Source organism: Salmo trutta, chromosome 24 (genome assembly GCF_901001165.1).
Source record: "Salmo trutta chromosome 24, fSalTru1.1, whole genome shotgun sequence".
NCBI lineage: Eukaryota > Metazoa > Chordata > Actinopteri > Salmoniformes > Salmonidae > Salmo > Salmo trutta.
This window is the reverse complement of record NC_042980.1, coordinates 24,446,184-24,458,929: the sequence shown is the minus strand read 5'-3', so window position 1 is coordinate 24,458,929 and position 12,746 is coordinate 24,446,184. Positions and strand designations below refer to the sequence as shown.

The window sequence follows — 12,746 nt, the reverse complement described above, 5'->3', positions numbered from 1 at the left end:
CAGGGTTCGATCCCGGGCTGTGTCGCAACCGGCTGCCACCGTGAGACCCATGAGGCGGCGCACAATTGGCCCAGCGTCGTCCGGGTTAGGGGAGAGTTTGGCCGGCCACATGCACACAGAAACGGTTGCCAGTTGTACGGTGTTTCCTCTGCCACATTGGTCTAAAGAAGGACAGTTTTATTGCTTCTTTAATCAGAACAACAGTTTTCAGCTGTGCTAACATAATTGCAAAAGGGTTTTCTAATGATCAGTTAGCCTTTTAGAATGATAAACTTGGATTAGCTAACACAACGTGCCATTGGAACACAGGAGTAATGGTTGCTGAAAATGGGCCTCTGTACGCCTATGTAGATTATTCCATTAAAAATCAGCCGTTTCCACCTACGATAGTCATTTACAACATTAAAGTCTACACTGTATTTCTGATCAATTTTATGTTATTTTAATGGACCAAAAATTTGCTTTTCTTTCAAAAACAAGGACATTGCTAAGTGACCCCAAACTTATGAACTGTAGTGTATATTTAGGCAATAAGGTCCAAGAGTGTGTGGTATATGGCCAATATACCAGGGCTAAGGGCTGTTCTTATGCACGATGCAAATCCCCGAGGTACCTTATTGGGACTATAAACTGGTTACCAACGTAATTAGAGCAGTAAATGTTTTGTCAGACGTGTGGTATATGGTCTAATATACCACTGCTGTCAGCCAATCATCATTCAGAGTTCGAACCACCCAGGTTATAATTATATTTAAAGGTGGTATATTATAAGTCATTCTAAAAGCAGTATGGGCTGCATGTTCAGAAGAGCAAAATACATTACATGAGCTTTACGCTTCATAGAATAATTAGGCAATTAGCTAACAAATTATCTAAGTGATTAGCTAATTAACCCTGAATTAATAAGCAATTAGCTCATTAATGACTTATCTTATCGAGTGCAGTAATTGAAGTAATGGGGCAGTGGTGCCTGGAGTTGATCTAGTCTAGTGGTTAAGGCCACTGCCTCCCGCACATATTGTCCCCCTGCCTGCATGAGATCGAATCCTGGCCTCACCATCCTTCTCACCTCTGTATCTCCCCTTAATTAATCTAGCTATCTCCCCTTCATCCATGCCTGTCACCGTCAAAAACAACAATAAAATCCTAAGAAATAAATGTTGAAAAGTAATTGGTATACCTGGAGAGGTCATGTTGATGTTGAGGGTTTTCAGGCTGCTGATGTTCAGGCCAAGCGTCTGGGTGAGTGCAGAGGTCCTGTGTCACAAACATGCACAGACACATGCACACACAAACATTTGTCAACGATAACATCCATTTACACAATATACCATTTAGTTCTTCATTTATTTTTAAGTCTACATGTCCTATAATGTCTCCATACCAGTTTATGTTGACATTGTAGGTGTTGGGGTCTCCTATGAAGGTTTCGAACAGAGCTTCAAACAGGTCAGAGCTGTCCTGGACCAGACTCCGGGTCATTATGTGGAAGGCCTGGAGAATGGGCATGGCAGTCTCACACAGGAACCCTGGGCCAAGAGACAGAGCCTGCATCACCTGCTGGATGGAGTCCATATCCTCCAGCGCACACACCTGCAACACAAGTTACAAGTTTATTTGCAATGTGTAATGAATAGGCCTACATTGAAAATCTTACTCACTCACAAAGCAGAACGTGTAAGATGAGTCATATGATTTGTGAATTTTGTCAGTATAGAAGGCCAATGGTAGCAGTCAAAACACTGTACATAAAACATGTTACTGTATCTGTGTCTTGTTGTAGAACACATGTAGCTCCTCGCTGTTGCAACAAATGTCTGTGTCTACCCTAGTCTTGGTGATGTTATGGTAGTCTAGACATTATTCCAGGGAGAATAGCCTCTGTATCTCTCTCGCCCTACAGATGAAAGTTTCATGAGAAGTACTGTGTTCTAACCTTAGCGGTCAGGTTGACCAGTATGTTGCTGAAGCTTCCATCTGACCAGCTGCTGCTGAAGAGTTCAGACCCTAACTGGATGGTCTGGAGTAGGAGGTGTAAGTTCACTTTGGAGGGAGGGAGAGAGGGAGGGAGGGAGAGGGAGAGAGAGATAGAAAGGGAGAGAGAGAGCGTGGGAGGGAAAGGGAGAGCATTAGAGATGTGTTAAGGTGACATGGTAACACAGTGTCCCACAGGGCATCATTACCACCTCTATTTCAGGGTGGCTTCTCTGAACAGCAAGCACCAAATTATGTGGGACCCTGCATACTACTGACAAGGCAAAGGGACCAACGCTCTGCGTCCCAAATGGCAACCTACTCCTCACATAGTGCACTACTTAGGTCTCTGGTCAAAGCAGTGAGACCTCAAGGCGAAACATCTAATTAAACAGACACGAACTACGGTGAATGGTAAATATTGGTGCACTGCATTGAAAACCCAGAAGAAAAGCGAGTGACTTAACATACTCTTTGAATCATTTAGGATCTCAGGGGTACTGCAGTGGAGAAAATAATAAAAAGGGTATGATCCTCAAGCTAGGATCATACCTCTGGGAAATGAAAGGGTTGTAGCTGAAGTAGCTGTGGTGTGGTTTTTCAAGTGACTATATTGCATATACAGAGATATAACCTTGTTACATGGCATTATAAAACAAGTACAGTAGCCAATTAAAATGTGGTCACAAAGCTATTATATTTGTGTGTGTGTGTGTGCATGCGTGTGTGGGGGGGTATTTAGTGATTGAATTCTTACTTGGCTAATGCGATTTAATAAGGTTTAATAAGGTGCAGAGTGTCTTTCTCTTGGAGATGTGCCATATGCCTCCTGGCTTATCTGGAGTTCTAACAAAGCTCACATTATTAAGCCTATCCTATTGCACTGCCTGGTTTCAATATGAAATATGTCCATTATATAATAATGGTGTTTGGAATATGGCTACATTAAAAACACATTGTGCGCAATGATTGCTGGATTGCTGATGCTATTTATTGGCCAATGAGAGGCTTTGAAGCCACAGGTCAGCCATATTGGCACTTCCCAGAAGGAGCAGTCCTCCATAGGAATGGACGGAATCCTACAGTATTTTAATTGAATGTTTCAAGGAAAATATTGCACGTATTTAAGTATATATTTTTGTTGTTGTAGTGGGGACAGTAACATTAGTACTTTCAAAAAATTCTACTTTAAGGAAAATGTATATATTTTCATATATTTTTTGTATGTTTCGCTCACATAATTTACCAATAAGGCCCAAGAGGCAGTGCTGTATCATGAATACACTCACAGGTAAATGGCGTTGTTTGGACCGACACGATACAAACATATTAAAATGACAATGAATTACACATTTTCATCAAAACTTTCATAAAATTTCATTCTTCCACCTGAAGATATTGTCTGGACGAAAATGTGGTCGTTCTTTTGGTCATGTTGCTACAAACGCGACCCAGTTGTTAATTATTTTTCACAAAGTTGCTATGCAAAAGGACTAGTCGTCCGTTCTAAACAAAATGGTTGCTATGCAGGCTGGATAATGTTCTTGTCACTTGTCACCGACTTCAGATAACTCAGTCATGTCAAACATTGAAACTGGAATGAGTCCACTAGCTGCATTTTTGTTTGTTTGAGTTATGTTCTATTGGCATTTACTTGGATATGTCCATGATAAAGACGTTGATGTGTGATTCAACTAGCTCTACAGTATGTATGGTACTGCAGAGATCGGAATTCAAAAGTGAAACATTGTTTCCGAGGTCAGACAGGCAGACAGAGAGACTAGGCTGGATGCAAGGAGAAATAATGTGCGAGTAGAGATAAATACAAGCGATGATTCAGACAGCAACATGAGCATGATATTCTTATGGAGTGATCATTTTCAGACGGACCTGTTAGCAGGCATTGGTGTGTCTATGACGGCCAATACAGCATAGCTTGGAAAGCCGCTTGTCCAATCAGTATCCAGGATCCAAACAACCAGTTTAATAATACAACTTTAAAGTATGCATTATGGTGTCGATAATATAATAAAATTGGCAAAAACAAATGTAGACATTAATAAATGCATTTCTATAGCTTCCAAAATATTTTTTACAATGGTGGGGTAGTGCCAAGATGGAGGCACAATGGCTTCAAAACAGCTCCCCCTGTCAGTCATCTAGTGTATACAAATAATTGATTGCGCAGGATCCTCAAGTAGGAGTTCCTAGTAGGAGTTATATAAAGGTCAAATAGAGAGGCGGAGGGAAGGTCTGACTTCTGACTTCTTCTGACTTCTGTATCAGAGGACACCTGACACGTGGGGCTGTAGAAATCTAATTATGCATATGAACATTTAACAGTGTGAAGACTGCATGTGGTTGTCTGTGAGGGTTAGGTCTGTAGGAGTCTAGAGGAGTCACTACGCAATTAGACACAATGTGAGTAGGAGGAGGAAAGACACCAGGTTAGATTGTCTCTGAGAGAAGTGGAGTTAGTAGGAGAACATATAGTTAGAGGCATTTTGGAAAAATTTTATTTATTCTAGAATGTTCTTATTTAAATGTATTTAGGTACATCTTCCCACTCTAAATCAACTAATATGGCAGCTTAATGACTTTACACATTTTTGGATATTATGATAACATTGTGCCACCAGTAGTAACACCAATGATGGTAAGACTAATGAGACATTTTAGGTTGTTGAGGATATTTTCTTAAATGGAGGCCAAAGATGCTCAAATTACGGTTATTAACCCTTTAAAAAATAATTGCCTAAAGTGATATGATTAAACATTTTGCTCACAATGTTATTTCCCTTCATTTACATTTAGTAACACCAAGTGACACTTTGGACTGAGACACACCAAATGATCAACGGAATCCTCAAATTGATGACATACTAAAGGGTGTGATAAGCTAATACTTTTCTTTAATATAGACACCTCCCCCGATAACAGTTTGCCACTGGAGGGACTGCTCACGGTCCTTGTATGTCTTTGTAAAGAGTGATTTTCAAGGCGCTAACACCAATGACATATGGTATAACTGAGGGACAGGAATTATACTAGTAAATAAAATAGGTATTTTGATAGCTTTGTTTGTTTTTAATAATCTATACAATATGATAAATACTTTTGTTCACTTTCTAGCATTCATAATAGATAGATATCTCTAAATCCCCAAAATATGTCACTATTAACTCTACACATCACTACTGGGAACAAGCCAATTTGCTTACCCTACTGTAAGTACTTTGAACAATGCATAAACATTGTATAAAGGACTTGCATTATGTTTTATAATTGATAAACAGCTCAATATAAACAAAAACATGTATGATGTGTAACTATTTGTCATTTTAAAGTGTTTTCATGGTTTCAAAGGCAAGGGACGCAAATGCTACCGCAACTCAAGAACGACCCCACTACTTTTGACCAGAAGTACAACACTAAATAGGGAATAGGGTGCCATTTGGGATGTAGGCTTAGGTAGAGATAATCTAGGGTTAGAGGCTAGAATAATGGAAGAATGAAGTAAACTAATCTTGTCCACTCAGCGGATTCCCCTCCATCAAAACTAACGACGGAAACTAAATGTGATTTTTTTGTCTTTGTAATGTCTTTCTGAAGCCAATCGGTCAGGTCTGTACTGAGACTCTTGTCTCCTTTATCTATCCTCCATTTAAACCACGGGAGTCCTATTGAGCAATACATCTCATTACAAGGGAGTCCCGACTGAGCCGTGAGCCTCTGAACCACTAAGAGAGGAGTGGGAGGGAGTCAAGAATTTATTGATTTGTAAATGAAGAGTAAATGAAGAGTAAAGTAACTAGGCTTACCTTGTGATTCAGTGGCCAGGCCCATTGTGATATTCTTAATAAGGGGAGCATAGGGAAGGTCCTCGGGAACCCTGTTAGATATGTCTGTCAGAACCAACGACAACCTGTGGGAGTGGGCAGAAGACGAAAAACCCTCATCATCAGCTGCTCCTCTTATTTCTGCATGTAGTACTGTAAACTCCCATTAGTTACATATTTCATCATGATCCTAACAGACTAGATGATAATATTAGTAGATTATATTATTAAAATAAATACCAAGTAAGTGGAAAATACTGCTTCTGAGATAAAATAATAAGTCATCGAAGCTGAGATCTCTGTATGCTACAGCTGTGAACATAGGCTGTTATCATGGGACACTTATTCAGCTTCATTAACCATTTATCTCCAAAGCAACAGCAAAACTTAGCCTGGTCCCAGACCTGTTTGTGCTTTATAGCCAACTTCTATGATCATTTTCATGCCAATGACCATAGAAGTTGGCAGGACAGGACAAACAGATATGCAATCAGGCTAAAAACAGAAAACGAACTTGTGTGTCCAGTTGGTCTCGTTCATCATTAGCAGATGTCCAGTGTTCATCTTGGCTGCAGCCAGTACCAGACGAGCCACGCTGGCCTCCATGCTAGTGTTTGCCAGGCCCAGGAGACCCTGAACGTTATGGAGAAGCAGCTGGGTGAAATCAGCAGTCTGGGCCAGGGGGCCTCGGCCTGACCGTAACACCTGCAACATCTTCTGGATGGCATGTTCCAGGTCGCCTAAATGGTTAACAGACACAGATGTATTCATTTCTACAGCGCTAGTTTTAATGTAAGCATTCCTTCAAGGAGGAACAATTATATATTGGTTAATTTGTTTGAATCAATATATTTAAAATGTTTAGAAAATGTTTTGTTTGATTTTAATTTAAGTGCTCATCCATGGAGGATATAATTATAGCTTGCCAGTCCCTGACACAAGAGGGGCCATAGCCTTGTATCATAGTTCCCTGGTAGAAGAAAAGATGGAGAAAGAATGACCTATGATACTGCCTGTTGTCTGCAGGCTGGGGTATGAAGACAGAGAGACCAGGAGACGCTGAACCGAGCTGGAGATGACAGCCATAGCGCCTGCTATGTCCCCAGTGGTGGCGGTGTAGTTGATAGCCATGGCGGTGATGTGCAAGATATGGAGGGAGACGTTGAAGTAGTGTTCACTGCCATCGGGCATCAGGGGTGCCACAGCCATGGCAGCCTGGTTGAGGGATGCCAACACGGAGGGTACGTGGACGGCCGATTGGGGCATTGATAAACCTTGCCATAGGCTGGTGTACACCTGGTGATGATGATGATGATGATGATGTTTTTTAATTGTTCAAAAATCATTGTACAAATAGCCAGCCACAAGCTCAATTGCAAGAACAATTTACAACGTAATGATTCAATATGAAACATTACAAATATGGCTAACATATTTACTGTTGACCCCCTTATGTATGCATTCATAAAGCACTTATAACAGCTACATAAGACATTATAATATCTGTCAAAGGCAGTCACAAACATTACCTGTTGTGACACTCTAAACAGGACCTGGACCGTGGCACCAGCACTGTCCCCCTGGTACCCTGTTGGGGTGTTGGTTAGGTTGAGCATGGTAAGGATAGACAGGGTGACCTGCTTGGAGATCCCCAGGAAGGATGGAGGGATCTGGGCCGTGTTGGAGACCCCAGAGAGGGCAGCGAGAAGGACCGGCTCCAGAGGGAGAACGTATATCCTCTGGTCCTCAGGCAGAAAGGCCACCAGGGCAAGGAAAGTCTGATTGATCATTGCCTCTTTCTCTTGAGGGCTGCTGAAGTTGTGACTTGCAGTGGAGAGGTTGAACAGGGTATGAGTGGCTAAGGCACTGTTCAGGAAGAGAGGGTGAGTGATGGACTGGATCGGCTTCCCGTCCAGAAGGGTTGTCTCCCTAACGGAGGCCAGGAGAGGATCCAGTGAGGCAGAGAGCATGCTTGTAGCCTTCATCATCTTCTTCATGTCCCGTGGGTGTGAAACCAGCAGTGCAAAGCCTTTCACCATCTGGCCAGAGGTGTTGAGGTACATCAGGCTGTCCGTGGGTAGGTAAGAGGTGAACACAGCAATGGTCTGGTCTAGAGCCATCATGTACGGAGCCAGACTCATGTAAGCTTCTGGTCTGGACAGAGAGCTGAGGATGTTCTGAATGATGGCATTGACCTGAGATGGAATATCAGAGACCTCTTCAAGGTTATCCGCCAGGATGTCGTTGAAGGCGGTGAGAAACTGAACGGCCATGTTGGATCCATTATTGGGGCCACTGTAGATGATTCTTGCCACCTCAGCACTCAGCTGCCTAACCATATGCTCCACCCTCTGGGCGACCTGTAGTGGGGGATGCTGGGACAGCACCATGGCCATGTCCGCCATCTTGCTCAGGCCTGCTGATAACTTCTGTATCTTGGCCAAGTCCTCCATGACCCAGTCTTCATGGGCTATCTCCACGAACAGCTGGCTGTATGCCTGCCACTGTCTGGGGAGGGTGAGGTAGGAGAGGATGCCTAGGGCCACGTCGATGGGGTCGTCCAGAGGAGGGGGGACTGAGGGACCCCATGTCACGGCTCCGGCCCTGGACATAGACCTGGAGACGTTCCCCATGGGTGGTAGTGATGGTGGTACCATGCCCATGTCCCTAGAGACCCCTTTGAGCACTACAGACAAGTCAGGGTTGCCGAAGAACATATGGGCAGTCTCCATGATGTCTGGCATGGTGGGTGGCATCGCCAGGGCCTGGAACAAGACAGGGTAGTCCAAGTAGAACAGATCAAGGAAGTCATCCATTGGCTCTTTCATTGGTTCCTCCCTCAACAATTCGCGGCGGACCCTCCTGGACACACCCTCATTGTGGTGGGGGAAGGGACTCCTGCTCCGCCCGGTCATCTCGTCTTGTAACTGACTCAGGTGGTAGTCCAGCGGGGTGAAGAGATCACTGGTCTGAGATACCTAAAAATTCAGAAAAAAAGGCCAGCACCTACTTGAATATGATTTGCAATTGAAGCTTTGATTTTGTTTTTTTTTACTTATAATAACATCATATCTTAATTAACCACACGCATGTGTTTGGGATACCTGTCTGAGCATGTTGATGACGTGCTCTGCTAGCTCCACGAACATCTCAGAGATGGGAGGGAAGGGGACACTCATCTGTCTCAAAGTGGATAAGAAGGCCTTCACCACCTCATACATCCTGGGCAGAGCCTGGGTTACCAGATCCAACCCGGAGGCGGTAGAGGAGCCCCACCAGCCGCTGAACTCAATAGCCTTCTCCAGGATGAGGTTTGTGCCGTTGGCAGATAGGAACTGCTCCATGACGCCGTAGACCATAGGCCAGTCTCCCAGCAACTGTACACGGACCAGCTCCCTGATCATATCTTTCAGCAGCTTGTTGATCGACCCTCCGTCTGGCCTGGAGAAGATGTTCTCTGTGAATGGATGAATGGATGAATGAAAGAATGGATGAATGAATGAGTTTCAATTTCTGTCTTGTAACGTTCATGTGACCAATCATTTATGTGATAATTAGACACCATTTTAAATGACATAACAGTGCAAAGTTGTACCTGTGAGTATGCCCTGGATGGAGTCCTGGGTGAGATTAGATCCGGTGAGGAGCATCTCCAGGGCTTCCATCAGGAGGTGCTGGGCAGATGTGGCATTCTGCAATAGAATAGAATAGAATCGTTTATTGTTCATTTGGTGAAAACTGAAATTCTGCTTCTGCCTTTTCCCAACACCCCCAGACAGACACACACACACTCACACACACACACACACACACACACACACACACACACACACACACACACACACACACACACACACACACACACACACACACACACACACACACACACACACACACACACACACACACACAAACGTTGAGAGGCACAGGGGTCAGCAACCACAGGGTGCATGGAGAGCACTTTAAGGTTAATGGCACAAAGGAAGGAGATGGCACAGCACCTGGAGGAGCTGGCTGTCGACCATGGTGTAGTTGATAGTCATCTCCATGGCTTGGAGGTAGGGACGCATCCACAGGTCCAGGTCCTCGGTGAAGTTCATGCCTGTCAGGAGGATCTCCATGGCTTCCATGAACACATGCTGGGCGGAGGTGGAGTTCTGAAATAGAATAGAATAGTTTACGCACACAAACACACACACACACACACGCACACACACGCGCGCGCACACACACATTGAGGGGAGATTGTAAGATACCTGGAGTAGATGGCTATTCTCCAGAGTGTAGTTTAGGGTCATCTCTACAGCCAGGAGGTAGGGTCTCATCCAGGGGTTGTCCATGGACAGGGCATCCAGCTGCTCCAAGGCCATCCTAAGATCCTGAGTACTGGGGAGGACAAGAGACATGGATTAGGACCAATGACTGTACAACTAATCATTTACAACAAGAATATACAGATCTGTATGTTTAAGGTTATGACTGTGAGTGAGGACAATAGGGAGCGGTTTCCAAGCTCAATGGAGAATATGTGTCCGGGAAACAGGCCCTATGTGTTAAAGACATAGATAAATGTAATGCTTTCACAGATATTGTAATTTCATACATGCAGGACAGAAATGTTACTTATGTGAAACTACTCTCCCATTAGTGAAATTGCAGCAAGAGATATGTTGGTGTCAGAAACAAAGAATAGAATAGCATATAGCTAAAGTTGGATAGCCTGTGGTTAAATTAAAACAGAGAATGTATTTACTGCATGCTTTCATGTACTACAACAGCTACCCTTTCCCCTACATAAAATAATAATGACTCAGTAATACCATTATTTCTCAATCTGGATTGAATATAATCAAAATTCATCATTTATTTTTTGGTGGGTACTTATTCATAATTTTGGGATATAATTTAGGCCGTTGTATAAGATTGTTTCTTTCTTTGGGATATTTCCATTACAGTGGTCAGTGATCTACGACTCTCGCCGTCAAACTTGGTCTACATCCCAAATGGCACCCTATTCCCTTCATAGAGCGCTATCACATTGGGCCCTAGTCAAAAGTAGTGCATTATATAGGGAATAGGGTGCCATTTGGGATGCATTTGTGATTGATTCCATGAGATATGTATAATGTGATTCTTATCAGCACTGAGTTCATTATTACAGAAAAGGAAATCAATTAAAGAGGAAAAGACACTCAGATAACTGAATAATAGTTAGACATCACTATCTGCACACACACACACACACACACACACACACACACACACACACACACACACACACACACACACACACACACACACACACACACACACACGTCACAGGATCTGTGTTCAGGCAAAGAGTCAAACTAAACTAATGCACATTTGATTGTTCCAAATTCTCTTATGTAATTTAGGAAGGAATCTAAATTGGTTTGCCTCTGGTTTGTGCGTGTAGGTGATAAAATGACTGTGATTTGTGTCTTTATTGGTTATTTAATTCTCTCTCTAACCCTCTGAGATAAACATTTTATTCTGCCTAATGCTTTTTTCCTCGTCCTTCTCGATGTCTTGTATTTGAGCACTCCCAGGGCCCATATTCACAAAGTGTGTCAGAGAAGAAGGGCCGTTCTAGGATCAGTTTTGCCTTCCAGATCATAATGAATATGGTTATATGGACAGGGCGAACCTGATCCTAGATCAGCACTCCTACTCTGCTTTTTGAATACAGTCAGAGAAACAGCTTTTAAACAGCTTAAAAAGCAAACAGGGTGTGTCAATCGGGTATACTGAGAAAGGCAGAACACACAAGAACACAAAGCAGCACCGGAGATGACTTGCACTCTTCCTCTGACTGTCAAAGTTTACCTTGTGGTGACCCAAAACAACCATTAGTGGCACATAGAAACAAAGTCATGCCAACGTTGTGCGAAGGTCTGGTCAGGTAAGTATTTGTCACTGTTATACCCTTTTTACACTATTGTTCTGACGCAAACCGTCCTATGCTGATATTTTCATTTCACATTGTCCATTCCAGCCACTACCATATGGTGGATACGAAACCTGGCCAATGCAGTACAGCTCAGCTCTTCTTGGCTCAGATCAGTCATGTGAAAGAGGCATTAGTGTTTTAGTTGTTAACTAATATATAATAATAATAATATTTAGCAGACACTTTTGGGTGCCCCCAGGGGGAATTGAACCTGCGATTGCAAGTGCCATGCTATACCAACTGAGCCACACAGAACTCACCTCCGGCTCAGTTGTAGTTGGAGGAACTGTGTGTTCCAGTGAGCCTGGTCCTCGGTGGTCATATTAAGTCCCTGTAGCTGGTATAATGTGTTGAACAGCATTGCACCAAGCTGCTCAGTAGCTATGGTGCGGTTAACCTGGACCCAGTAGAACGAATGCAGAGCTGCCACCATCATAGCTGCTGTAGTGTCCACTGATACTGTCCCATGCCCCATCCCCATGCCCTGGGAAGAGAACACAACAGAAGACAACAAGCAAAGGAGCTGTGTCAGTAACGTAGCAGCAGAGTTTACTAGGTGCTACCACAGTGCCCTCTAGTGGGGAAGTTTTACAAACTGAAATCCTAGTGACGACTACTCACGGTCGTGTTTGGATTGCCATAGACATAGTTGGACGCAGCATAGGCCTCCATGACTGGTAGCAGGCTGATGTTACACCACAAACCCAGGCTGGCTTCACTCAGCCCAGCCGCCTCTCTAACTGGCTCCCAGGCTTTCAGGACCTGCCTGCACTCCAAGGTCTTACTCCTATTAGCAGCCTATGATGGGTGAAATACAGCAACAAGGAGGGACAGTGAATTATGATTTCTACTTAATTGTTTAAAAAACAAAACAGCTTAACAGAAGAATGGGATTAAATAATAATAATAATAAAGTAATTGACATCAAGACAAATGTGGGAAAATGGACTCATTCTTCTCCA

The 12,746-nt window shown here is 43.3% G+C and overlaps 1 protein-coding gene across 1 annotated transcript in view; it reads right to left on the bottom strand.

Annotated features, from left to right (window-relative positions):
- The window catches only part of abca12 (ATP-binding cassette, sub-family A (ABC1), member 12), a 93,541-nt gene that overhangs the window by 47,997 nt on the left and 32,798 nt on the right, over positions 1-12,746 (bottom strand). The window contains exons 28-40 of the mRNA XM_029711593.1: positions 12,406-12,582; positions 12,045-12,268; positions 10,070-10,199; positions 9,815-9,970; positions 9,409-9,505; positions 8,918-9,270; positions 7,343-8,791; positions 6,815-7,109; positions 6,328-6,553; positions 5,796-5,899; positions 1,937-2,043; positions 1,385-1,593; positions 1,181-1,257 (exon numbers count right to left, since the gene is read on the bottom strand). Coding sequence (XP_029567453.1) covers positions 1,181-1,257; positions 1,385-1,593; positions 1,937-2,043; positions 5,796-5,899; positions 6,328-6,553; positions 6,815-7,109; positions 7,343-8,791; positions 8,918-9,270; positions 9,409-9,505; positions 9,815-9,970; positions 10,070-10,199; positions 12,045-12,268; positions 12,406-12,582 — 3,604 coding nt within the window. The remainder of the gene's footprint in view (positions 1-1,180; positions 1,258-1,384; positions 1,594-1,936; positions 2,044-5,795; positions 5,900-6,327; positions 6,554-6,814; positions 7,110-7,342; positions 8,792-8,917; positions 9,271-9,408; positions 9,506-9,814; positions 9,971-10,069; positions 10,200-12,044; positions 12,269-12,405; positions 12,583-12,746) is intronic.